The sequence below is a fragment of the Nyctibius grandis genome, chromosome 5 (genome assembly GCF_013368605.1).
Source record: "Nyctibius grandis isolate bNycGra1 chromosome 5, bNycGra1.pri, whole genome shotgun sequence".
NCBI classification, from domain to species: domain Eukaryota; kingdom Metazoa; phylum Chordata; class Aves; order Nyctibiiformes; family Nyctibiidae; genus Nyctibius; species Nyctibius grandis.
Window position 1 is genome coordinate 75,425,695 of NC_090662.1, and position 27,923 is coordinate 75,453,617.

The 27,923-nt window shown below is 47.4% G+C and overlaps 1 protein-coding gene across 1 annotated transcript; it reads right to left on the reverse strand.

Annotated features, from left to right (window-relative positions):
- Nucleotides 1-26,583, reverse strand: LOC137663659 (alpha-2-macroglobulin-like protein 1). Its single transcript, XM_068401108.1, has 35 exons — nucleotides 26,513-26,583; nucleotides 24,154-24,340; nucleotides 23,653-23,815; nucleotides 22,840-22,892; nucleotides 22,507-22,527; nucleotides 21,074-21,227; nucleotides 20,556-20,640; nucleotides 19,892-20,012; nucleotides 18,951-19,068; nucleotides 17,750-17,859; nucleotides 17,226-17,396; nucleotides 15,677-15,901; nucleotides 15,483-15,546; nucleotides 14,807-14,952; nucleotides 14,502-14,651; nucleotides 13,437-13,634; nucleotides 12,688-12,775; nucleotides 11,902-12,055; nucleotides 9,817-10,045; nucleotides 9,354-9,477; nucleotides 9,052-9,173; nucleotides 8,589-8,640; nucleotides 8,101-8,184; nucleotides 7,556-7,732; nucleotides 7,122-7,203; nucleotides 6,337-6,493; nucleotides 5,255-5,329; nucleotides 4,876-5,047; nucleotides 4,212-4,426; nucleotides 3,690-3,905; nucleotides 3,173-3,288; nucleotides 2,448-2,538; nucleotides 2,091-2,159; nucleotides 750-852; nucleotides 1-41 (listed from the first exon to the last, which is right to left on the reverse strand). The coding sequence occupies exons 1-35, from the start codon at nucleotides 26,581-26,583 to the stop codon at nucleotides 1-3; spliced, it is 4,404 nt and encodes a 1,467-aa protein (XP_068257209.1).
- Nucleotides 26,584-27,923: the final 1,340 nt, after the last annotated feature.

The following is a 27,923-nucleotide window of genomic DNA, read 5'->3' on the forward strand; positions in this document are numbered from 1 at the left end:
TCACTCGCATGGAGCACTGTAGCTCACCACCGTACTTTCTTCTGGAAGATGAGGAAAAAAGTGCTGGTGAGATACACTTGCCAAAAACTCACTAAAGCAACCCAGCATTGTGCCTCTGCTTCTAGTAGAGGAGTTCCCTCAGCTTACAGGCCATGACTCCCCTCCACTGTGACACATGAAACCACTATCAAAGACTATGTGCAGCTAGTCCAGATTCACCCAAGTCATCGCCAAGATCGCTTGCGATCTTTTGAAGCCCTAAGTCCCAAACAGCTCCATTACAGTTATGGATTCATCACTTTCTGAAGCAATAGCAATCCCTGACATATTTCTAGCTTTTCCTCCCACTAGGAACCACAGAGAACAGAGAACAAGTTGTTTTCAGTGTCATTCTTCTAAGGGGGCCCTCTCTCTTGTAAGCCAACCCCTCACTATGGTTCCTCTGCCTTTGCTGCTTCCCACAAAACGAGTGTACAAAAGCATGACTTTGAGCTCCTTGCTCCCCTTCTGTTGGGAGAGTTAGACTGTAAGTGAATCCACATGCCAACTTCAAGCTTGCAAGTTCTAAGGCCAGAGAAAGAAATATATACCATTTTGAAATCCAAGAGGATAAGTCCATCACTAGAGAGCTTCTAAGGGGCAGTTTGATAAATATGTCAGGGATGGTATTGTCTTAGACTTGACAACTTCAGAAAATTTCTTTCAGTGGTACATTTTGGTGGTTTCTGCAGTACAGCATCTGAGCTCACCTGGCATGTAGTAATCGTAGACCTTGATATTAGCTGGCTTGTGATCCTTCACTTGCATGTCCTGCTGCACCAGCAAAGTGTAGGCGTGAGGCTGTCTAGTCAGCTAAGACCAAGAGATGCAAGTATTACAGCCAGAACCAAAGGCCTATAAGACAATCCCTTCCACCTGCTCTCAGTCAGGCTCCGTGGAGACCTCACCGCTGTGACAGATCTGTTCTGCTTTCCAGTCCATCTTAGAAATATCTTCTACTGTATATCTATCATTCTGTGGCCATCTCCCATTTTTGGTCACCAAATTTAGCTCAGCTCATGAGAGACATCAAACCCACAGAATCAACGTGCATTAGGTATCTAAATGTAGCACTAATGTTCCCAACGAATCCCACATTCCCATCCAGCTCTGCTCTGAGCTCCTTCATGCATCTTGCCTCAGTGGCTACTTTCTTATAGACAGTCCCATTCTCCAGTCTCACACAACCTTCATCATTAAGCAGATAAATGCAAGGTGTGGATGAACATCTGCTGCATGGTAGTAGTCGCATGACCTGCTGTTGATTGGGTTCCACCTTGTGCTACCTGTCAGCCTGAGCTGAAATCTTTCTTTATGCTACCTTTCTGCTCTGTGCTGTAGGTGTAATGAAAGCAGCACCTCTGCAAGTCTAATGCATTCACATGACTATAACCCGCTTACTATGAGGCTAGCTTAGCTCAGCTTATTGACAGCTGGGGATGAAGCAGCACAGAGATTTAGAAGTGCTAACTGGAAATTTTGAAGTTTAATTCATGCCAGGTCTTGTTTCTGCTGCTGTTTAGGTATGCATGTAGCTAGAGAAAGGCTGGAGTGGTTGTTAATCAGTTGATTAATAAGGCTGTGGAGTGAGCACTACTGCTCACACAACTATCTCGTTTAAATTTGAGTGATCTTGACAAACTCCATGAGCAATCTTGGATGCTCCCTACTACATTCAGGCTGCTTAAGGGCTTCCTAAGAATTCAGGCTTGCTTGAATTTACTAGATGGATCCTACTACTACTCCTCAACCCCGATCAGACACTGTATATGGACTTTCAATAGTCTCTGAACAGTGCCAACAGGTGTAGGCTTAACATCAGAGTTAGCCTCATTTCACTCAAGTTAAGTGGCCCTATATACAGGCTCTACAGCTGAACTACTGCAGGCTGCCACAACACACTTCTCTGGGTCAGCAAATGTGGCTGGTATGCAGGAACAAGAGTTCTAGATACTTAAAATATTAATGGAAACAAGATACAAGAGTAAGCTAAAAGCTATCTGCCAGTCCATAGTCCTTTTAATGATGTTGTTAGCCTAAATTCCACTCACTTCCTCGAGGTAGAGAACGACTCGATCAGCTTCGCTTTCAACTTTCTTCACTAAAGGCATTTTCTTTAGCTGAAAATAGGGGAAAAAATGTCAGAAAGATTCTAACAGAAAGCAGAAATATTCAGGGATATTTGTCCTTGTGAGAGCACAGGCAAAATGTTTACATGGCCAAGGAAGCCCTTGGGTTAGGGGAAGGCAAGGTGCTGCCTGGAAGAGACTTTGGGTATAAAGATTTCTTGGGAAGAAAAGAACCGTATTTCTCTGCCCACAGGAATGATCACAGTTCTGCATACAATCCTGCATGATGGACATCCGTCACCATTCCCATCCCAGCTGGACACAAACTCACGGTCTCACCTCTTCCAGTGAACCTGCCACAGGGCTGTATCCAGACAGCAGCTCCACTTGGATCAGGACCATGTTGGTGGATACACGGTTCCCTGTGTAGCTGCAGCAGGAAACCAGGGGACAGCACTAATGTTACTTTCTGAGCCATGATTTCCAGATACTCCGGCCCAGCTTTGGTACTCAGGTGGAGGAATCTGCTTTTCCTTTCAGTGTTTCTGGTACCTGTTCCTGTACTGTAATAAATCTTTGTGCTTCCCCTGATAGCTCCTTTAATTGTGCTAAGCCAAGGAGAATAAATTCCTTGGAAGGTTTCTGGAGTTACCTTCTGTAGGCATGGCAGAGAATATCACATTCTCTGCCTGCTCTCTTGGCAGTTCTGTTCCAAGTCAGGCACAGGAATACAACAGAGGAGAGTGGTGCAACAGTCAACCAGGAGCAGAGGAGGAAAGACTTAGTCACTAGTGTTTTGAGGCCTAATCCTAGAAGGGGGTGAGACCCATAGACCTTGGGAGAACTTGTGGTGACTGGCATGATAATGAGATAGGACTATAGCCTGAGCCATCCCTCTGGGGCCTTGTACCTCTCACCCAGCTGAAGAGAGCATAGTTAAATGAATGGGGACATCTTTGCACTTGGACCTCATGAGTGAAGGGGAATCCTGGCTGTCCAGAGACTGGTGTGGTGTCAGAAGCCTCTTAGCACAGGGAAGGAAGGGACAACTGAGTGTCTCCTACCGAGCATGAATGGTGACAGGGAACTGGGTGGCATTTGGTGCGGTGCACTCTGTCTGCACAGACACAGCAAAGGTGATGTCACTCCTCAGTGGAGGGATGTGGTACCGCAAAATGGCCTGTCAGGACAGAAAGAAGCTAGTTGGCAGAGAATAGCAGTTTTTTTGCTGGTGAGTATCCTTCTCTAGTGTTTGACTGCTGTTTGCTGTCTTGCGCTCATGTAAGAGAAAACTATGTGGCGGAAGCGGAGGTTCTGCTAGTGCACTGCTCCTGGTGGTGTTCACCGGACTTCTTGGAGGACAGGTGCAGATCTGAGTGGGTGGAGATGATCCAGATTTCCTTTGAGGAATTGTTATTCCCTTCCTGTTGGATCCCAGCTACTCCTACCAGCCTTGAAGCCCAGACTGTTGCAAGTCACTGCACCAGTCTGTTTCCAATCGCGACTAAGTAGCAAGGTGAGAGGTCCTCTGGCTTTCAAGGCTTTTCCCCAGACAGACCTTTTCTCCCTGGCTGGGCTTACCTGCAGGAAGAGGCACCCATGGCCCTGTGCACGCACAGTATAATCCTGGGGAATGGCTGGTAGCTCCACTGTCTGCAGCAGGAGGCGATTGGTGTTGTCTACTCTGATGTTTTGGTTGAAACCCTCAGAGAAGAGAGAAACTTGAAGATCAGGGCCATCCTTGCTGAAGGTCTTGGTTGCATACAGAGCTAGGGCTTCCAGGGCAACCACTGTGTCCTGAGGAAAGAGACACACACTGGGCAAAATAGGATCCCTGCTTCCTGTGCATGCCCAGTCCTTAGCCTTTCCCTCCCTCATACAGCAGCTACAGCAGAATAAGGGTCGAGCTTTCCCCTTGGACTTTCAGCATGGGATTAGCTCAGAGGAATGCAAATATTCACCCTTTCCCAACTCCCAGGAGCTGTAAATCCTTTTTTATCTTTTTTTTTTTCCTTTTTTACTATGAGCTGTGCTAGAATCCATTGCTCTCACAAACCATAGCTGACGGCAGGTTCTCTGCTGATGATGGCTCAAAGGGATTACCTGGGTTGAAGCAAAGCCTCCATAAGGGTTTTGCTGCTTGATGAGCCAAGACACAATCTGGGATGCCTTTCTGATTTCATCGGAAGACAAACTTGACTTTGAAAGGTGAGCCATGAGGATACTAGATGTCAATTCCACATCAACAGATGGAGCCCGATACCAATATTGTGAGTCTTCTTCCTGTTTGGACTGTTGACTCCAGAATATTTGGTCATCTAGAGGTGGAGTGGGAAACTTAGGGAGTGTGCAGCTGTATCTAATGGTCTTGGAGTCTTACTTGGCCCCAGTACCTAGGTACTGAGTGAGCATGTATATTGGGACAAGATATGGGTGCATATCTTCTATTTGCCCCCCACATCCTGCTTTTCCAAGTGAAAACCTAGGCTTGCAGGCTGGGAAGGAGCTCTACAACATCCATGAAGCTCCCTTGATTTGGATGACTAGGAGACCAGGACTGTGAGATCATCCATAGGGCAAGTCTGTCTCACAGTATGGATATAGCTTGTGACAGCTTGGCAAACAGAAGCTGTCCAAGCCTTGGGCTCCCCACAGAGCTCTGCCAGTGCCCCCCACCACTGCCCTGGATTCCCTTGGTCGTTCAGCCCTGGGATCTCCACACAGTTCTGCCAATGACCCTCTCTCTCCTACCCATAGTCTTTGGTACCTGATATTATGGCCGCCTTATCCAATCTTTTGAGGGTTTTCTGCCTGAGGGCCTTATCACCTGCTACTGCAAAGGCATTTGCGGCTAGTGCCAGGCTGTAGAGGTTGGAACTGCCCGTATCAGCATTGACCAGGTCCTTTATACATCTCAGAGCTCTCCACACAACTGGGTCCTAGGATACAAATGAAAGCACGTCGGTTGCGGGCAGTGTGTATGGGGAGGGAATGCAGCCTTGATGTGTGCGGAGAAGGGTGGAAACAGGGACAGGACACATGGGGAGAAAACTGGTAACATACCCATGCGTGCACAAAGGCAGAGCACCAGTGCACTGCCTGCCTAGAGGCTGCACACACAGCCCGTCCCTGCTGCTGATACTCACGGAGCGTGGCATCCCTGAGTGTATGAGAGCTGTGACGATTGCAGAGCTCAGCCCCAGTCCTTCCTCCACTGCACCCTGCAGCCACCACAAAACAGAGAAGAGGAGAGCTGTCGTGAGAAGGGAGAGGAAGTTTTCCAGCGCCTTCTGCTCCGTGAGCTAATTGCAAGCCAGCGCATGCAACAGTGCTGGTCCTATTCCTCCGCTAAGGAAGTGCCAGCGCTAGTATCTGCTCTTGCAGGTCCTACTTGCTGGAGCACTTCTCAGTCATGGTGCCCCAAGCTCCTCTGGGTAGCTGATTCCCTCCCTCTGTTGAACACTTTCCCCTTTCCCCTCCCCTGCAAAAGATTTTCAGTAGCAGATTTCAGTGCCAGGGGAAAGTGATGTTCCCACAAGCAGTGCAAGGTGGCACCTCACTTGAGGGCCAGGACATTGGCAAGGGTATGGAGGAGCAAAAGAAAAGGTATATATCTTTTGCAAGGGGAAGTGAAAGGTACTGTTCTCTTCACTTGGAGGACTGATTATCTGAGGTCGTGTCCACTGAACTGCTGCTGCCTCCACTGTGGTGGTACGCTGTGTGTGGCTGTGCATGCACAAGTGTTGTGTTTCTGAGTGTATAGGGTACATCCCTGGCAAGGTGAGTCTCACATGAGTGGCTGCCATCAATCTCCATTAACTCAATTTCTGACTCTCTCTGTACAGGGGGGAACCCAGACTGAAGGTAGAAATGGCGGCTCAATAATGGGAAAAGAAGATAAACCAGTTTACCAAGGGAGTAACACAGAGCTTGAAAACCTTTTTGGTTTGTTTTTTTTTTTTGAGGCATGTGTTAGCCTTTAAGATGGGGCTAGGGCAGGGCGCTGGTTCAGTTCCCATGCAGATATCATCAAACACAAATCTCCATCATTCATAACTTCAAAAAGTGCCACCATGACAAAACACAGCCATGAGTGTCACCCAAGGGTGACCTTGGGCACATCAGAGCCTCCCTCCTGCAGTAGGGTTCGTTTGTTCTGGGCACCCAAATGGGGTCAGAAAGTGAAGGAGCTCTGAGGTACATAATTAACAGCCAGGACATGTCATACCATCAGACCATTGTTGAAGAGCTTCCCCACACTCTTGAAGCAGCCAGATGGAGTCTGACTTTTAATCAGGGCACTGGCAGCATCCTTTATATTCTGCTCATCTATGTGGATGAAGTCCTGGGCTTGGCTGAAGGTCTTGAGGACAAGGGCAGTAAGCCTAGAGCCAAGGAAGGAGAAGAAAATTGAACTGAACCAGTCACTGATGCCCATCTCCAGTAGGAGACAGAAGCCTCTATGTCTTCCACTATCTCATCCCTGGATAAATGCCAGCAGGCCAGAGTCTCTGTGCAGATGGAAAATTGGAAGCAATGCACATGAGATAGATGCTCTTGAAGGTCAAGCTCAGAACCATTGGCAGCACGAGGATGCCTGAGAGATAAAAAATTCACTGAGAGTTCAGTGCTTCCCCTAGACCTTTGCCAGTTCCAACAGAGTGCACAGGTCCGATTTAAAGCCAGGACAGCTGATATTTAGTGAGCTCACTCAGTCACTTTCCCAATCCTCTTTGGGCACAGAGCACTTTGGAAAACCTGGGAAGAAGGCATCTTTGCAGACGAGTTTTCAGAATCAGCCTCAGTTGGGGTGCACAAGCACTATCAATCAAACAGGGGTACCTCAAGTCAGTTCATTGGCATGGTTCTCTTCCAAAAAGTCTCAGGAGCAGTTTCTGTTCAAACTCCACACCACCATACTCCCTCAGTTTCCCCAGGCCAAAATCCAAGCCAGCTTGAGTCTGACCAAGTCAAGCTGTTGTTCATCAACTGTGTCTGGATATCTCTGCTTACCATGTGTTCCCTGGCTCACTTCCTTCCCCAAAGGCGCTGTATGAGCCATCTGTGTGCTTGTACAGGAGTTGACGCTGATATCCTGTGGGAAGAGGCTGGGGGTAGTGAAGATGCTCCGTGTCTGTTGTGTTCTCAAGGTGACAACCCGCCCCGCCAATCCTGCTGATCATTATAGAGAGCATTGTCTCTGAGGAATTCAACAAAGGGATTTCAATTCAACATTGTCTCGAGGAATTCAAGAGAGGGGTGCCGTGTACCCCTTGTTCATCTGAGACAGCAGCCTGATTTACACTGCTGTAGTTCCCATGGTGTCAGGCAAGTGACACTGCACAAATCCTGTTCAGCACCAAGCCTCTGTTGAGATCCCCACCGCACAACCTACTGTAGTGGACATCACCAGCTTAATAACCCAACATGAGCAGAAATCCACTCACCACTTTCCAGATAGCCAATTGCCTTCTGTTTGATTTCTGGAGTCAGTTGTCCTGTTTCTTCAAGGTATCGTGTGATAAAGACATTTGGGGCAAAATGAACCATGTTCTGCTCACCACAGCCACTGGACATCTGGAGGAGCTCATCTATGTTGTCCAGTGCTGTCCCCAAAATGTCACCTGTAGGACAGAACCACAGCTTTGGGAGCTTCACATACTCTTGCATGTAAAACATTTCTGGTCTCACTGATTCTCCAGATAACCTTCTAAGACTGCTCCCAGTTCGCCTCCGCTCACAGTAGGGTGACTTTAATATCTATAGAGCCCTGTAGGAACAGTGATACGGTACTTGTCTATCTTTTCCTTGGCTGGGTGAAATTACATATCCATGTGGCCCAGTGTCACTTGTGTAAGAGAGATGGGATGCTCACACCTCACTGTACACCTTCCCTTTTGTTACTCTGTTTGCTAGAGCAGACATGGTGGCAACAAAAGCAAAGACTCCTGCAGGGAAAAATCTTACTTTCCAAGACCCACCTAAAGCTCACCTAAGAAAGAGATGTGGGCTCTCTCTGACCCAAGGACCCTGTTCTCTGGCATAGTGAAAGTGATTGTCTCTGAGGTTGAAGTTCCTGCAAATGACAAAAACATCAGAACAACAACAGGCAGGAGGGAGATGGCAGACGCACAGACATCCCCAGGAGATGGTGTAAACGAGGCCGGATCACCTCATCAGCTGGTGAAATCAACATTCAAAAGAGAGGATACACAGACATCAGGCCACCCACTGGTGAGTGACTGTGATGTAGTTAGGCAGTGGCTTGGTGCTGCCAGGAGGCTGTAGAGCTGGCCAGAGCTGAATGGCTTTGCCTCCCCATAAAAGCTCCAAAATCCCTGTCTTTCCCCTCCCCATGCACCTCCAGATAGTCCTAGAGTTGTTCACAGACCATACTGCTTCTGCTTGGTCTCCTTGCTCTGCGTGCATGTACAGCCCCAGTGGTAAGACAATCCCTGTCTCTGGGGTAGCTGCACCTACCTTTAGGGCACAGGAGTGAGGTGTGGGTCTTTTCCTCCAGCAGCCCCTCTGCCTGGTGGGGGAAAAGCCTGGTCAGCTTGGAAGTAAAATAGCAGCTGTGCAGCACCCCACCTTCCTGCAAGCACCTCTTCCATCCTCATGGGCCATGCAAAGGGCCTCAACACAGACAGCAGGGATACACATACTGACAGTGAAATTTCTCTGAGAAGCAGGTTTCTAAGCTGCTACATGGCCTTTGTTCCCATTGCCCCACTAGAAAGCAGTTCTGACATCTCTGTACCATCAAGTGGAGGTGCTCAGCTCATGCTCTGACCCAACCTACCTTTAGAATCACTCCTTAACCAATTTCCTGGAGAAACATGCCTACCTTCCCATCTGACTCTCCCTTCCCAGAGCCACCCACCAGGTCATTTTGAGCCTGACCCAGTTCCAACCTTGCCAGGACCCTGAAGCATATTCTGACCTTCACCAGCAGGTGTTTAACCACTGTGTCCTTCCCTCCAGACTCTGGTACAACAGCTGTACGCTCAGTGCAAACATCTTCCTGCTTCATCACCTCAGCAGTGACAGTGAAATTCACCTTCCCTAGAGAACAAAATATCAAGAGGCCGGTTCGCACATCCATGCCTACGTTTTAGTTTGCTCAGCCCAAGGCTGCTCACTCATGCTTCGCATAATAGGCCACTCTCCCTTCCAGCCCAGCTCTGGTTTCCTCAAGCAGCTCTGCCAATGCTTCCCACTCCTGCCCTTCCCTTGTCCCCTTACCTAATTTTGTAGCCTTCACATCCCAGAAAAATGTTTTTGCTGAATCAGGACACAGACAAACAGTGAACCTGACATTTGCATGCACAAATTCAAAATCCCTGGAGTCCATTAGACTAAGCTGGAGCTAGATGTGAAACAAAAGGGAGTTCGGGTTACAGAGCTGCTGCTGTGTTTTCCCTTTAAGCTCTTTTATCCAAATGTCAGTCAAGCCCAGAAGCCCAGGGTGAGTATGATGATGGCCCTGTTACAATATCAGCCCATGGACATCACAGTCCTGTAGGGTTGAGCTTATGGGAAGGGGTAAGCTGGACAGAGATGGCTCTGCATGGAGCTTTGTGAAGAACTTCCTTGGTGTCTTTTGCCCAGTGCCTGAGGAGGCAGTCCCTTGTCTGGGTCTCTGTCAGTGAATTACTGTTACCACACATCCCCCTGCCCAACAACCATCCTGAGGGGAACCACTTACCACCATGCACTGCTTCAGGTAGCTGAAGACTTTGACTTTCAGGGGAAATGACTCTCCTCGGAAGACAGAGTAGGGCAAGGTGGGTTCCACGAAGAAGGGCTTGAAGCTCCGCAGGCTAGTGTTCTCTGAGATTCCGAACCCATGGCTCTCTGAGGTGCAGAAAGTCATGGCCCTCCAGTCTGTGATGCTGTCAGGTACTGTGACAGCTAGCTCACCAGCCCCTGAATCACTGAGGAGAAAACAGAGTTGTCCCCATCCCTGTAAAGATTTCTCTTGGGAAGACAAATGCAGAAGGACTATGAACTGGAAGTGTGTGTGAAGGTGTAGGGATTCCTAGGAAGTAGGACAGAGGTATGGGAAGGATAGCAAATAGGTGGGCAAGGAAAGACTGAGAGGCAAATGCAAACCAACATTTGGTTCTGGACTGTGTTGCACCTTAAATTCTTGTTTTGTGTGGGCACACAGGGCTCCTAGGGGTCCATGCTATACACCCAGGCTGTGTCAGGGAGTACAGTGTGACCCTTCCATCACACACACTACCACCCAAACTCCCGCCCACAGCTCAGCAGTCATCATTATAAATGTCACTTACACATCTGCATACACAGAATGGAAGACCATCCCTGCCCTGAAATGGGCATAATTCAGCCAAATGAGATGGAGAGGCAGAGATCCTATTTTACGAATGGAGAACATTGGCACGTGGGAGAATTAAGAAAGCTGAGATGTGTGAATAAGCGGAGAACAGTGGATTCTGCATAACTTGACTTTAGCAAGGCCTTTGACACAGTCTCCCACAGTATCCTTGTAGCCACATTAGTGTGGACTGGACAAGTGGATGATAAGGTGAGCAGAAAATTCTCTGGACCACTGAGGACAAAGGATGGTTATTGGTGACACAAAGTCCAACTGTTGGTTGTTTACTCGTGGCATTCCTCAGGGATTAATACTTGGACCAATACTGCTTCATGGCTTTATTAATGACCTGGATAATAGGAGAGAGGACATCCTCAGCAAGATTAGCAGACTAATGTGCTATGTATTAGCAGACTATACCTTGTTGGGGAGGGGTTCCTGATATGCTGTACGGAAAGGCTGCTATTAAGAGGAACCTTGACAGGCTGGAAAAATGGGCTTGAAAATGGATAAATAGAAAATTCTGTATCTGGGATGAAATAATACCATGCAACAGTACAGGCTAGGCAGTGACTGGCTAGTAAGCAACTTTGCAGGAAAAGAGGTGCGGGTCCTGGTGGATAACAAGTTGAGCATGAGACGTCTCTTGCCCTTACAGCAACGAAGGCCATCTGCTTATAGAATACATTAAGACTGCAGCCACTGGGTTGAGAAAAATTATTTTTCCCCTCTGTTCCTCCCTTGTGGGCCCACATCTGGAATACACTGTCCCTTTTTTGCCTTACAGTACAAGAAAGATATTGACATACTTGAATGCATCCAGTGGAAGACTACCAAGATGGTCAGGGGGCTGGGACATGTGACGTACAAGGAGAGGCTGAAAGAACTGGAGTTTTTAAATTTAAGAGGGAAAGGCTAGGGGGAGATCTTTCTGCTTTCTACACCTGCCTAATAGGAAGGTGTAGAGACAATGGAACCAGTCTTTTCTGAGGTGCATATTGATAGGATAAAGGTAACAGACACAAGTTGGAACATGGGAAATTCTGACTCCAGATAAGAAAAAAAAATACCAAGAGGATGGTCAAACACTGGAACATGTGCCCAGATAGGTTGTGGAATCTCCATCCTTGGGGATACACAGAACTTGACTACAACAACCTGATTTAACTAGACCTGCCTTAGGCAGGATGTTGAGTTACAGACCTCTGGAGGCCTCTTCCATCCTACAGAAGTCTGTGATTTTAAGTTCCCCAAGGTCATTTGGAAAATCTCAAGTAGAGCCAATAACAGAACCAAACCTCCATTGTCTTTATCCACTTCTTCACACCTCTCTTTTCTTTGAGGGCACAGAAGGCAATAATGCCCTGGCTCTGCTCCTGCTCATTCCGTCTCCACTGTGTCTGGTAGGAGGTCTAGATCCATGTGGGGCCACAGCCCATAATTACTCACTTGATGGGAACCAGAGTCCAGATGAATGTCTCTGGAAACCAGGTACGTACTGGCTCTGCCTCGCTACGCAGCTCAACGTGCTCTGACTCAGCACGTTCAACAGCAGCATCTGTTTCTGGGTCCAAGTTGCCCGAGATTTCCAGCTCACCATAAGCTATTGGGGATACAAGCATTTATTCAAAGGCACAGCAACTGTGAGATCAGGATAGAGTTCAGCTGGGAAAAGCTCAGCTCTCCATCCTTCCCACTCCCACTCCAATCCCCCTTGTCCTCTCCAAGATGCCCTCAGCCTACTTCTCTATTGTCTTCCACAAGACAACCCAGGAGACCAAGTGGATTCCAGTATGTGTGTGCTCCCCCACAAAGAACTCTATGAGCTCACACTTTTGCTCTCTCAGCCCCTGCAGAAAGACCTAGATACTGCCCAGTGCCAATCTTGGCTCATTGTCTGGCTTCCAGCAAGACCTTTCCTAGTCTTACAAACAGGTCTTCCCTCCTGAGACAGCTACCTCATTTCCCCCTTTGACCATATGATCTTCCTGAATGACAGCATAATCTTCAAAGCAGGTTCTTCCTACACAGCCAGCTGTCCACCCCTCCAGTGCACTGGACACACAAACATGTCAGCACCCTTCCCCTCTTCCTTTGGCGCACATCTCCTGTGCAACCTCCCACTCATCTTTGGAAGCCATCCCCAGTTCTTCAGCACACCGCATGTTCAGCTGCCCTTGTGCAGCCTGTATGTTACCCATGATTTCCAAAGAAAGAGCATAAATCAAGAAGTACACATGTAGTCGTAGTAGAAAGTGGTCTGGGTGCGGCACTCAATCGGAGACTTGATTTTAAGGTTGGTTAAAAAGGTTAGACCTGAATTCTGGAGGAAAGAAGGGGAAGAAAAGAAGGCAGATTTCAGTGGAAAGGGCAGTGTTGTCTGAGGGTCTGTCTCTGCCCCCACCTCCCAGCATATCAGCCACCCTGTGTTGTTGCATCTCAAACTCACCTGCAAACTTAAATAGGGAGAGAATGCAGAACCACCCTGTTCCCAAAGCCCGGTCCTGGCCCCTCACACCAAAGGAGGCTGTCTCCAGTCAGGATTGTGGGGGTGACCATGCCCACACACAAAGTCATTATTTTGGCGCCACAGTTTGCTTCCCAGACTAACACAGGCTTGTTCTCTTCTTTCACCTGCTATTCCTTTCTACTATTCTTTCCCTCCTTTTCCCAGCCCTCCTTTTCTCTCAGGTGCTTTGCTTTTCCAACATCCAATTTTCTCTGACTCAGGCTGACACTCCTCTCTCCTTCCAGCTCCTAGAAAGCCTGAGGGCCTCAAGTTTGGGATAAATTGGGAGCTGGGTTCTAGGGATCTGCTGGGAGCATGGAGTGTCAGAGATCTCTTAGTTCAGAAGCTTGGGAAATTCAGAAGCTGAAGTTGCCAGCATTTACATGAAAGACAATCTGTGAAGCTACCCAGGTCTGACCTGGGATACAAAAGGGCTCAGCTCTCATATTTCAGGTTTTCTGGAAATCAGATTTACCTTCAAAAGTTCATAAACATCTGGCTGGGACACTGCATAAGAGTATCTGTCATACATGAATGGTGACATTGTTCCTGGTGGAAGGGTGGACTGAGGGGAACCGATGATTCCTGGACTCTTGTGGATAGTACAGTAGTCACTGTAAGAGTCTATGAGAGTGCTGGGGTACTCTTGAGAATAGCTGAACATATTGTACACCTGTAGACAGAGAATGAAAACAGTACAGGTCAGTGTGAGTGGTGGGAAGTTTTTAATTTCTATCCAGAAATTTTCTGTGACTGCAGAGGCAGGGCTCAGATCCTGTCTGCTGCAAAAGCCCAGCCCCAAGGGGTTTTGAGCTTCACGGAGCTCAAGTTTTACAAGTTTTCACAAGTTTTAGATGTATAGCACCAAAGATGAACACAAACCCCTCTGGGGGTACAGCTGCATAGCTGCGGCCACTTCTAGCTCATAGATTGTACCCGAGAGCTCAATGCAAACAGTGAAGAGACCTTCCCTATAAGAGCCCTTAGATAGCTTCTTGTCTGACTGAAGGCACATCCTGGATCCACCAAGAAAGTGTCAAGAGACAATTCAAGGGTCCTCGGACCCAGTGCATCCCAGGTCTAGGGGATAAATGGGACCCTTCCACTGCCAAGACACCACTTACAGTCCAGTCTGTGAATGGAAGAACTGTCTGGTTCATGTGAGCTGGAACAAAGACATGGAGCCTATCACACATCTTTTTTAATGTAAGTTTTTTTTTTGGAGCACTGTCATGAATTGGTTCAGGAGACGAAGTCTCTTGCCATCTGGTTGCCACTGTGGCAAAGGACTCTAACAAGGATATGACTTCGGGCTGTACTTGGGGATGACAGTGGGTTATTCTATTAGATCCCTATGTAGAGACTGAAAATTTTGACTGGTGTTTGATGTTGGCCTTCATTCTTTCTCATTAAGCCATGTCCTGTCCCCATTCAAGTACTTGCTGGTATATCCACTGTGCCTTACTAACCAGTGCCTGCAGCCAGATACTCAAAAGGCATCTCTTTAACATTAACAAGGCTCAGCACTGAAGCTACTCACACTATCCCTGGATAGCTCAGCCTCTGGCCTCAGGAGAATGACGCTCTGATCTACAGCACGGATGCTACATAGGGAGCCTGGTGCAGCCTGCAAATGGAGACGGACAGCCGATCCTGGGAGAGCCACTGTGTCTGAGAAGCGAAGCTTCACCTGAAACAGTAGAAGAAGGAGGGACTGAAGACATTGACAGAGGAAGGAAAGGGGAGACTGTAGCTATTGTATTCTGCTGGACATCTATTCACAATTTGCAGTTAATTAGCTACCCTCCAGCCTACCTGCTCCCTTATGTTTTGTGCACTACTTACATGGTTCCTGAAGCACTTGGAGACTGTCAGACTGAATATGTCAGCTGCCACTTGTCCCTCAGGGAAGGCAGTGTAAACAAAGAGGGTAGCCATGGGTGAAATGAGGTTAATGGGCAGAGTAACATTGAAAGTCCCACTATACTGGCCTGAAGGAAGAAGGAGAAATAGAAAAAGTATAGGAAGAGGCAAGGAAGTCTGTCTCTAAGGATTATGGCATCAACACGCTCAACCTCTACAATACTTCTGTACAGTTACTTGGATAAAAACTATTCTGCCTTGCTCCTGGGGAGGCCATAGCTAGACCAGGATGTAGGGTAATGCCATTTTGTAGCAGTGACCTTACATCATGAAGGATCTTGGCAACAGTGTGCACTTAGAAGAGAAATGACTTTCCATCTGAGTCCAGCAAAAAGATTTTGTGAGTTTTCTTGGAGGTCTCTGATAATTACTGCTTGGCAGATAAACTCTGAAAATTTCATCATTTGATCAGAAAAAAAATTTAGGGGAATTAAAAGACAGAAGAGAGATGGCATTTTTTGCCATTTCCTCTTGATTTTTTGTGCCAGCTCTGTTGTTTCCTGTTGGTCTCAGATCTCTTTTCTCTCTTTCCCCATGTAGGCTGGAAGGGCTTTCCTGTTAGGTCCTTAATCTGTTCCTGGTATTTAGATGCTCTTACCTAAAGGTGGATCAAGAAGTACTGTTGTTTGCCCATGGTGCACAAGGGATCCTCTGGCCAAAACCTAAAGGAGAATGAACAGAGCAAAGTCTTGATAGTGCCTCTGCTCTGTGCCTCTGGGCCAGTGAAGGGCCCTGTGCCAACACAGACCCGTCACAAAGTTGATCTTGTTTCTGGCGCTGTCCTACACTCACCAGGTGGTAGAAGTCTGCTCTGGCAGCCCCGTCCCCCAGCTCTGTGGCTTGGATGCGATAGTGCACAGTGACCTGCTGCACATCCTTGCAGGGCAGCATTGCCTGCACTGGTTGGATCCTCACAGAGCTGCGGCTAGAAGAGTAGAAGGCCCTCAGTGTGAAGGATGCAGTGCCATAAGACACCCTCACATTTTGACCGCTTAAGTCCTCCGGCTGGATCTTTGCCTGTGGCACAGAAAAGGTGGCTCGGTGTCTGAAGACTTCTTACAACTCTCTCCATGCTAAAACCAAGACTGACTGGATGGTGGGCTCTGAACTGTCCCAGAGTAAGGTGTCTTTTTCCACCTAAGCCAAGCTCAGTCAGCCCCTTTCTGTGGAGCTTGGCACTGCCTGCCCCCACACACTCTGGAATAACTAGCATCTAAACAGGAGGCAGGGAGCTGTATACTACTAGAGATTGAGCTAGAGCCTGAACTGCAACGCTGCTGCTACCCTGGCAGAAGCCAGATTGTTAGACTGTGAAAAGTGGCTTATTAGTACCAGGATCAAACCTCTGAACCCTTTGCTGCTGTCTGGTACGTGTGGAGAAAGTATCAGCATGGAGCTGCCCTGACACTGTATTTCACTGTTCGGTGTTCCACTCGCACACTGCATTTCTTTTAGCACTTTCCCTGATCCATAGGGTAGGAGTGGCAGGTGACAATTGAAGATGAATAGCCTTGCTCATCTTTGACCTATGACCTATCTGTACTGCAACTATGATATTAACACCCTGTGGACTTCCAGCAAGGTCAAGATCCATCATCTAAGATACTGTACGCGCTCTGATAGAGACAGGGCTTGCCTCAAAGTGCTTTGACCTTGAAGTTTAGATAGGACAGGTATTAGAAACCTACCCCTAGAACCAGACAAGAGCCTTCCTTGGTTCATGGGAAAGAAGATGCAGAACTTTTCTCTGTCAATTCCCTGTAGGTGGCATCCCTGTTTAGCTCCTTACATCCTGGTTGCCTGCTCTGCTTCAGATTGGCTTGCAGCAACTGATTCCTTACTAGCCTTCCTTCTTTCTCTCCTAAGTTTTCTGCCTCTTATATCCCAGGTTTCTCCTAACTTATGCTATGAGGAAACATAATGCAAACTGGTCACTGATATTTTCTTCTCTGTATGTATTTTCAGATGCTTCTTCCCTAGCTCCTTTCCTATCTTCCTGTTCCATATCATGTGGGAGCCCCTCCTCTCCTCTGTCTCTGCCCAGCCCCACAAAGCCCTTTCCACCTCAGACAGAGGTCCTATGTAGGTAGACCTCAGTCACAACTTCATGGGGCCTCTGTCCACTGCCCCATCTCTCATCATGTCTTCTGACTTCTCAGGGACTCTGTGTGTGGCACCAGTGGCCAGAACGCTGGCTCTGCTATGGGCTATTCCTCTTCCCTAGATCTGTCATTTTGCTGCTCCATGCCCCCTGGCTATACCGAGACAATGACATAGACTATAGGTCTGAGGGATGCACTGCTCAGTGCTAGCCAAATCCAGTGTAATTGTTGGGCTTAACCTGTAGTAGAACTTTAGTGCTGTTGTCCCATGCTGACGTCTCTAAGGCGAAAGAGGCCATCCCAGTGTCATCTGTGAAGTAGGTCTTGGTCTGCTTCCCGCTACCATAGGACACCGTAAGAATTACCTCCTTGTTCTTCAGGTGTGTCCCATCGGCACTTTTGAGTTCCAGCTGTAACGACACAGACAACAGTCAGAGAATTGGAGGTCTCAGGACTGAAAACCTACCTCCCAGTAGAAGTCCCAGTTCCCCTGTCTGCAAAGGGACTCTCAGCATGACCCCTAACTCCTCCAACCCCTCCCCATTTAAGCAGCAGCCTTCTCATCTGGCAAAGCCACGTGCCTATCCTGTGGTCACACATTTGGATTACCTCTTGGTAGACATGTCAAAGGAGAGACTGGGACAGAAGACTGTGCTACTAGCTTTGGGTGGCTGAGAGCAAGGGGACTACTCAGTACTTCTGTGCCTGCCATCCCCTTAAGCCCAGCTGCTTGGCTTTGCGTGTTTCTGCCCTGTTCACTTACATTTCCATAGTAGGGAGCTCCTTGCTGGTAGTAGTAGCTTGTCCCCCAGAACTGGAGAGTTGTGATATCAAAAGTGACCTTGCAATTTTCAGTGGTGTTGAACTCCACCCCTAGGGAAGACAGGAGGTGCATGCAGGTGAGTATCATGCCTCTGAGCAAAGGCAGCAAGATTGGATGGACTGAGGAAAGGGATGGACTATCACTCATAGGAGATTGTAGTTTCTCCATGTAACTTCAGGAGTCATCATTAACACACACACACTCAGCAATAGCACCTCCTACATTCTGACCAGCTAGAATGGCAGCAATCTACCAGGAGGTCTCTACCAAATGCTCTTTCTGACTTTGTTTAAGGCGGTCCTACTCACAACTGTCCACTTCCATTCTCCTCCTATTCTCACAGAAGAGTCATTAGAAGGCAACATTTTCCCTTGCCTTCACCACAATAGTTTACAGCCTGCTGTCTTCTCATGTGGTGCCCATCTGTAATCACTGCAGTTGTTTGCTAAGTAAATGTGTGTCACTGCTTTCAGCAAGGAGCTGCAAAACATTTTCTTGTAAGGAAGGGTTTGTAAAATGTTATAAGAGAGGAAACCTTACAGGATGGGATATTTAACAGGAGCTCTGCACAAGTAGCCTCATGTCCCTGCCTGGGATGTGGAGATAAATCTGACAAGGAGCTCTTTATTAACAGTACACAGTCAGGGTCTGGGTTATCACTGGTTTCTCTGAGTCTCCCCTCTTTCCAACAGACTTTCCTAAAGTATGGTTTAAGAACAAAAGAACCTGGCCTGGCCCACCTTGTGCACATTTCTACTGTGACCACAAGATGAGAAAAAGCAGCTGTTGTCCATCTCTGCCAAACCAAGGTGACTGTCAGAGCTGGACTGGCCACAACAGCTTGTGGAGGAGAAAGCATACTGGTAAAGCCCATCCTGCAACAGAGAACTCACATATCCTATGTGAGTCAGACCTCAGTGGCATGGTACACGAGAACATCCATGCTGCCATGGTGCTCCCAGGGAAGACACAACCCTCTGAACACTTGACCCCATGGGAGGCAGTGCAGAAAGTTCCAGTGGTTTGATGGGAAGACACAAGGACCCATAAGGAGCGTTACAGATGAAAACCCAAGGACAAGCATGTTGTATGAGTGTAAAGTAAAAGATTTTCCACTAAGTGTAGAATCAATTTTTGCTACCTGTTCCACTTTCTTTCAGAGAAGCCAAAGCTTCCAGGTTGAAATCATAATTGTCACCACGCTTCTGGTGGTAGAACTTAATATTCACTTCAGCAGCAAAGCATCCATCCTCGTTTGTCTGTGGATGTGAAATTGTATCTGTTAACCAGTCATGAATACACTAATCCCTTCTGCAGTGCAGATCAAACCCAAGGCCCAGAAGTCTAAAAGTACATGACTAAGACACTTGAGTCAAAGGAGCAACTCCCATACTGGCATGAAACGTACTTCTTTTCTGTGGTGCAGTCACTAATAGGAGATGCTGTTTCACATGTGTGTCTCATCTTTACACACTCACTCATGTGCTAGTGGCAAACATGAGTGGTCATTTCTCCCTGACAACATGATTTCTTCTGCTAGGACAGGATTTAACTTTAGGATATGCACTGAGTTACTTAAAAATATATAAACAAATATAGATATATTCATTCAACCCTAAAGATGAATGAGTAAAGTCTGTGCTGAACTGCAGTTGCTTACTTAGATGCAAGAGGTAATTTCTGTGTCTCCAAAATTGCTGTTTCTGGGAAACAGCACATAGATGTTTACACCAGATTAAAAGGTAGTGCCAAAAAGAATCCAGTGGAAGTCAATCAATGTGGACAGTGCCTGTATTTTTCATTGCACTGTTGCAATACCTGTTTTTTAGGCAAATCTGCAGTAGTTAGCTTGCCTACAGATGCTTCTTCCTTTGAGCGCATCTAAGTGCAGTTAGAGAAACCACTGAGAGGGGCCAAGATTGCTGTACTGGGGAGTTAAGGACATATCAGTCATTCATCCCTGAGCAAAGAGCATGCTCCTTCAACAGCTGATGCCTGTCCCACTCCTTCCTTTAGTATTCTTCCCTCTCTTTGCCTCTGTTCCACTCTTTTGCAAGAGGAGTGGATGTCCCATGTGCTCACCTCGCCAGTGTAATCCTTACAAATACTGCGCTTGGCTTTGGAAGACTTCCGATTATACCGGATATGTTTACGGCACACTGCAGCCTTCACACTACCCTGGACTGGTTTCCCATACGTGTACCTGGTAAACATATCAGAGAGGACTTACACTCACATACAGAAACACTGTCTCAAGGGTGAATAAAATCAGCTTTAGCCTGTGGCTTGCAGCTATACAACCCAGCAGCGTGCAGTATCTTCATGGTTCATGAGCCCAGCAGAGGCCAAGAAGTTAAAATGAGACAGAAGGCAGTGATGTGTGAGTTCTCTCCAAGCCAACACTAGTCCCACCGGGCAGTGCTACAGGACATTGTGCTGACCTTAAGCTCAGTCATTATTCATTCTGCATTGGCACTAATCAATGCAGCAGACATACTGTACTGTGGGGCACATGCCCCACTGAGGGGATCCACTGCCACTCTTTCAAATTCACAGAGAAAGAAGTAGGGAGAAAGAATATTGAGAAAAATGAGAATCCAGGAAAATTCCTTAGCAGAGGATACCACAGCACCAGATTTTGGGATGGGGGGAGGATTGGCAGAGACCATTTTGAGCTCAGTTATTGATAGCTGTGTGGTTTCCAAACCAGCAAGAATGCACCTTCTGCCATGATAAGTCAGCTCACATGCCACAGACGTAGAGACGGAAATTCTCCTCCAAGATGGTGACCACCTGAGGCATCTGGATGGAGACACTGAACTTGGGCAGCACTGTGTGAAAGCAAGAGAAATATAATTCAGTGAGAACAGAGAGAGATCATTTGTTTCAGTCCTCCCCAAATGGTTGTTCACAGAAAAGAAACCTCTCCTTTCATTCTCTGACTACCAGCATAGGGCCTGATAGCAATGCAACAGCAGCCCAGCCAGAAGAGCGTGGAGGGAGTAGACAGCCTTATTTTCCTCCACAGAGCACAGCTGTGGGACAGTGTCTCAGTCCATCCTCAGGACATGGGAGAGGAGAAAGCCAGTGGGCCTGAGTGAAAGTCAGCGATTTACACCCACTGGCAGGCAGCTGGACATCTCAAGTGCTAGCACAACTAGCACAGCTGTTGACAGCTGCATGGCCCATTCAACTCTGTGTGAGAGAGTGGGGCTGGAGGGAATACATCTTTCTCTGCTGCCATCAGCTCCCTGAGACTCTTACCATACTCCTCTACCCTGAAGGTATGCATGCGGTCAGGCAGTTTGATGGTGTACTCTCCAACTGGTGCTTCTGCAGCCAGAGAGAAGGACAGATCCACAATGCCTCCTACAGGTGTGACATTCAGCCACTGTGCAATTCGGTTCCCTTTGGGGTCCTGTGTAGGCAGTAGTAGATAGGTAGTTATTTCCCAGTGCCAAAAGAGACTCTTTTGCAGAATGTCCAAGCTGTCACAGCGTGGTCTGAGCACATATCCTCATGTCCTGAGAGCCCAGGCCTCTGACACAGCTACAGTGCTCAGGTGAGTCCGAGCTCGAAGGGTATAGCAATCTATCATGTTATGGCTCTCTGGTGGCACCACCATCTCACTGACTGCTGCTAAACTATGGTTTACTACCTGCCTGTCACACTAAAAGATAGAGGTGGTCGCTCTCAGAGACCACTGTGGTGATCTGAGCTGGCATAGCCCCTGGTTGATCCTGACAGCACATGCTGTCCAGTATAGAAAGAAGGATATAAAGACCTGGGATGCAAGGGCATTTGGAGGCTTTGTTGACTGTCACAGTCAGTCCATGATGGACAGAGTTCTCCCACTGCTGCTTCTTGGGAGGGCAAGATGCAGAACTCTGCCTATGGTCATGCTGCCCAGCCAGTAAAGACTTAGCAATGAGTTGATGGGTGCTTTATAAACATATGGAGCAAGTGAGAACAGTTGTTTGAAAGAGTGAAGCTGGATCAGAATACTACATTTGTGTAGACTGGCATAAAGCTTTGCACAGGTGCCTCAAAAACCATGTGTTTATGTATTGATTGTATTGATTGCTTGATGGGTATGGTATGCAAATTTGCATTAGCTACTGCCAACTGCCAGTTGGAACTATGACCTCTCTGCATGGGTTATTACAAACTCCCCACTGCTTTCAGGTATCTTTCCTCAGCTCAGGTGATTGCAGTCCATATTTTATCTGTAATATTGAAACTAAACTAACAGATTTTAAGGGCGATATCAAGAAAGCTGCTTTAGGAAGTTGCTCTAGTTGTGTAGCCACAACACTAACTGGTCAAACTTTTAATTTCTGTATATTAAATATAAAAGTCTCCTTAAAAAAACTTCATGATTTTCACATATCTGCAATGCACAGGCTAGAGGGACTAAAAGTCCTGTGACCACTCAAGAAAAGTTTGCTGGACAGCTGACTGCTTTTCAGTGGCACCCATCACTTACTGCAGGGACCCCTGTGTGATTGGCATCATGACACTGCACTGCCAAACTTTTGTGGATCCTAAAGGAAGGAAGGACAGGAAGTCAAGGACTCTTCCCATTCATTCTGAGATAACTGGTTTTCTGCTTCCATATCTCCCCACCATCATCTCCAAACCTGTGTCTTCCCCAAGGTGAGAAGAGGTCACCACTTTCAATAAAGTAGGTGTTTTACCTTCAGTTCCACCAGGCGGTGCTGTGGGAAGGAAATAACAGTTACTGGTGGGTTGCTTTAAGGTAAGTTACCATCCACTCCCTGGCATTTTTTATCCCCCAACCATCCATGAGTCTTCCCTAAGCAATTCCCAGGGACTGCCCATGACCCAACATCATGAGCAGCATCCTGCATTGCAGGTGGTGCCCTACGCTGTTTGTAAGCACCAAAAGCAACACTGAGACTAGCTGTCCACAGATGGGTCATCTAACTGGGTCAAGCACTGATCCAGAAGTCATGGAGACAACCCATAGCATTTTCAGACTTATTAAGGTTTCTCCCTTCTTGACTTACCGTTTCATTGCTGGCAATAAAGTTCTGATCCAAGGTTACAATTCGCAAGTTGACTATAGAGCAAAAGAAAAACAGGACTGGCTGAAATGAAATCAAGTCTGTTAATAATAATAAGAATGGATGGCTAAGAATGACGTGCCAAAGCGCTTCACTGAGAGGGTGTGGGCAGCAGCTAGCACTGTCCACTCCTGGGCCTATGCCCAGAGCCCTGCTACGAGCTGGCAGCCTGCTAGAAATAAAGTGGTAGGAGAAGCAGTGTGGGGTTTCTGGGAAGGCTGGCTGCACTGTTGAGAAATGGCATTTTTCTGGACATTGGACCTGCGCAGTGGGGCAGTCTTGCCTGCAGTGAAGGTCATGCCAGTGGAGAGGATGGAGAGGCATGGGGCAAAGAGCTGTACCCTGTGGTGATCTGAGCTGTGCTAGGGCACTGATGGGGCCTGCAGGACCGTGATCCTTGTCTGAGGGACTCTGTGGCAGAAAGAGGGGTTTAGGGCACTGACAGACTGTTGTGTCTTTGACTGGAGAAATCATGAATATAACATGGTGGTGTCTGAACCTTTTCGCATGCATCAGCCAAAACAAGCTCTGTTCGCACTGGCATGCTGTCTGAGTATGGTTAGTATTGGAGAAAACATGCGCTGTGCTGACGTAGGAGAGAGGCGTCCCCAAATCCCTCAAAGCTGAGAAGCAAGATGAAGCTTGTGACCCATCTCCCTTGTAGAGCAGGCCCCACTCCAAGCACTAGAGGCTACCCCCTATTTTGTGGCCTGAGGACTGCTCTTTCTCTCACAAGACATGGCATTTTGTCCATACCAGTCTGTCCAGGTTTGTACACAGGTTTGTCTGTCTGGATAAAAGTCTTCTTGTCTGCATGCTTGATTAGGACTTTCTGTTTCTTCTGATACTCTGAGTTGGCTCCTAGGACTGTGATCCCAACAAAAGCCATTTCATCAGGGTTTCCAACAGGAGGAGGGACCTGCAGGCATAGTTGTAATTATCATTCAGCATTGATCCCATTCATGGATCCCCAGGCTTTTGGAATAATGATTATGATACAGCTTTTATATTGCTCCAGTTCTTCTTGCCCTGAAAGACCTCACAGTACTTTTCAGAATGTTTTCTACAAGAGTAAAATATCAGTAGGGCTACACAGTAGGAAGGACACTAGCAAACCTATACAGGCTGAAGCAGAAGATTCAGTGCCTGCTTAAGATATCTCCATGGCAATACACAATTCTTTGCGTTTCTGCCTAGCAAGAGCAGAACTCATGCGCTCTCTACCCTACTGACAACCCTTGAAAATATCTTCCTCACCTGGAAACTTGTGCAACGAAAGAAGGTGAGTTGAGAGATGGACTGAGTGATCAGAGTCTCATTGCCAGCTCTGCTTTGCAGGGTTACTGTCACATGGATCGCAACTGCTTCTGTTCTGCTAAGCTGGAGGCACACTGTCTCTGAGAAGGGGTAGTAGAGCTGAGATGGTATTGCCACAGCATAATTTCTATTTAGAAAGGAAAAAAAAGAAGTCAGGTGAAACTGATTTTCTAAGAGAACAAATTTTGACTGTAGGATTTAGGTACTTCCTAATAAGACTTCTGGTCTCTTCATTCCACTGTCATGATGCCAGTGGGACAAGATCACACCGTTCTCATCTACTGGCACTGCAGCCATTAACACTGAGTCTGCACTACATGCTGCCTGCACATTTAAAAAGTTAAAGTCACTGCTTCCAAAACTGAAAGTCAAAATAAGGTGAAGAGACCTCCTCAGATCACCCAAGGGATCATCAGCAGAGCTTGGCTATATTGCAGGTTTCCTGAGACTTCAGCCTTTTCATTGAACTACACTGTGTATCATCACCATCATCTTGCTTGGTTGGTTATCTGCTTTCTATCCTATCAGCTATTCTTGAGCTCAGAACCAATGCCATGTGTATGGGACCCAGTGTCCTGACTTCATCTCTTGGACACAGATGCTCATAAGCACCTTCTTTTAATTTCCTGGCCCTCCTGTCCTCCTTGCTTTCTCATTGGAGATCTCACACCTCTGTGGCTACCCTCATAGCTGTGAGCATGGATAACACCCAGAAGCTGATCATATTCTTTTTTTTTCCATCTTATACTACACTGCAGCAACAAGGACCAAAGAAAAGCCAACATTCAAGCAGGTTTGAAAACTCTTATCACTGACTCCTCCTGCTTACTGCCTCTGGACAGATTCAGCCAGCGGCAAGAGGGCAGGGCCTGGAAAGATCAGAACAGCAGGCGACAGGGACATGACCTGCTGGCAGTTCTTAGCTGGAGCTCAGCACCCTGGCAAGGGGGAGTTGAAGTCCCGCTGGCCAGGAGCCTTGAGTGCTTTCACACTTGAGTGCTGTTACACTTGAGTGCTGTCAAGCTGTCTTGAGCAGCTTGTCTGCTGCTAATATTAGGGGAGCTGATAACAGATGCCAAAGGCATTTTGGTTTTCCTACTTAAGCCGGCTCATGACATCTCCCCCCTGCCACTGGGCCAGAGGATGGGATGAGCACTAGAGACTCACTGCTTGAACCTCCCATACCTCCCTTGCTCCTTATGACCCTTTACTCTGGAACATTTTCTTACACCTCTTTGCCAATTCATCTCTTGCCCTTCTGAGCTATAGAATTACGAAAAAGTATCTCTGAGGTTGTGACTCAAGGATCCTAAGAGACAGGCTGGATTACTTTCTCATGAATCTACAAAAAATATTGGCATACAGGCGGGACAGCAGGCAGTCTGTTGAAGCAAGCAGTATTTCCATAAAGCAAAGCTTCATGCTGAAGGTAACAGTGGGAAACAGGTAGCAGTAAAGCATCATTTGAGCGGGAGCTGTGTCAGCCTATGGAACATGTCCTACAGGAAGAGACTGTACTCCTGCTGGAAAAGATTTTTAAAACTAGACTCGTGCATGCCACACCACATACGGAAGAAGGGAACCCAGCTATGACCCAGTGACGTATTTCCCACTGTAACATCTACTGTTCAAGCACAGCCATGTTTCTGTTTGCACTTATGTCATGGCTGCAAAAGCAAAGGCCTTCAAAAAGCAAGAGCAACTTCACAAGCCAGTATATCACAGCAGTGCCTACTGGAACAGGAGTTGCATTCCTGATAAAATGTATGAAGAGAAGCAGTGCTGGGAATTGTCCTTGCCAGAGGTCTGAGAAAAGGCATGGAGAGAGCAGACGGCCAGCCAGGCCAGAAGGAACAAACTGCTTTACAAAGAACATCCCTATTAGATACCTTGGGCTCATGTGTGCACGGTTTATAAAGGCACCCAGCTTTGTCCACTAAAGATTTAAATGGTGACCTATGACTCTGGAGAGAAAAGCATATCCCAAAAGGAAATATATTCTGGAGCACAGTAAGAGACGTGAGAAGTTGGCAGGTCAGAATTAAGTGCATGCAGAAAGCTGGCAAGAGTCGCTCTGCCCGAGTCCTTGCAGTTAATACATGGTCTACGTCAAAGGCACTAAAGGAGAGCGTGGGGGAGAGGGCGCATGAGAACCAAGTGAAACCTTGGGATTTCGACAAATTACGCCTCTCTGGAAAAACACTCCTGGTCTTAGGACTTCTGTCCTGTTTCTGTCACACCGCCCGCCCAGGTTTCCCCACAGACCAGAGCGTGTATACAAAGCAGCTGAAGTTCTTACACCATTGCAGGCATTCCGGCAATGCTAGGCAGGAGAAGGATGCTGCCCCACAGGAAGGCGATGCTCCACATAGCTGATTGTAGGTCGAATCCCTCCACGGAAAGGTGAGCTTCTCCTCTGTTTTCCCTTCGCCCCTGCTTCTGCTCCTTTCCTTCTCCCGTCTCCCCCTCATCCAGAGCTGAAGGACTATGTAACTCCTGCCCTGACAGGGTGCCCGTCTCTCTCTTGGCTTTGAAACCAAGAAGGTGGAAAATCATGCTGTGCATGGCTGGGGCTGGGATGTGGGCGGGTGCAAGGGGTGGAGACAGTGTTTATTGCCTACACACCAAAAACACTTGCCTCAAGGCTTTGTAAGGCTTGTTGATATTTCTCTGGGAGATGTCTTGCTCTGCCTTCTTATGCAGCACAGCTGATGGCAGCAGGAGTGCTCAGTTACTCTATTTAGCACAGGGGCCCAATTTTTATAAAGGTGTCTTTAACGGGATTTCATCAGAAACATCCTGGAGCAAATTCATTCTTTGTGATGTCAGTGGATTTTGTTTCAGGGTTCTTCTGTAGAGCTTCTTTTTAATGTATTATTTACTTCTTACTGAAATTTTACTGCTGCCCTGCAGCCTCCAGCCAGCCCAGCCAAGGGCTCTACACACAGCTCTGCCAGTGTCCTCACACCTCCCTGGAAGAAGAGAAGAACTTTAGCATGTTATTATCTTTTTGTTGTCTATCTGTTCCCATTTAACTTCAGAGGCAGCCAACTTGATGACCATTCAGAGACGCAGAGCCACGGGGAGTGTTTCTGAAATCAGACAGAACTCTTATTGCTTTTTGTCCCACTAGTTTAGGCTTGAACTCAAAACCCTGTTGATTTCGGAGAACCAAATATGCTCCCAGATCAGTGACATACAGTGCTTTAAACCTGCAGATTATCTGAATGTCTGTGCTAGGTTAAAGGCTAGTGTGTTCCTGTTACATCAGTCTGTGCACTAAGAGGGTGGATGCTAAGCACACATACAGGGACTGTGCCAAAGTAAATCCAGAAGATTGCTTCAGCTGGGAGCAAAGAGTGGGTGGATGGCAAATTCACTCTGTATTGTGTACCTTTGGTTATGCTCTGCAAAAACATAGCTGAGGCCAGGGCAGGATGAGGACATCCACCTGCAATTGAGGTTGTGACTAGAGGGCAAATACATGCAAGCCCTGTTCACTTCATTGCTGCCACCCAGGAAAAGGAAATGCAAGGTTACAGTGCCTGAAAGGAGTCTGGAGGAGATGGGTGGTGGTGTCAGTGTAGAACTACCATATGGCTGGAGGAAGCTGGCAGAAGACCGGACATCTGGCTTGGGGGGATGTGAAGTAGAGATTTGCTAAAATATGTAGGTACTTAAAACGTCTTGCTTTATTTGGAAAGGTCTTA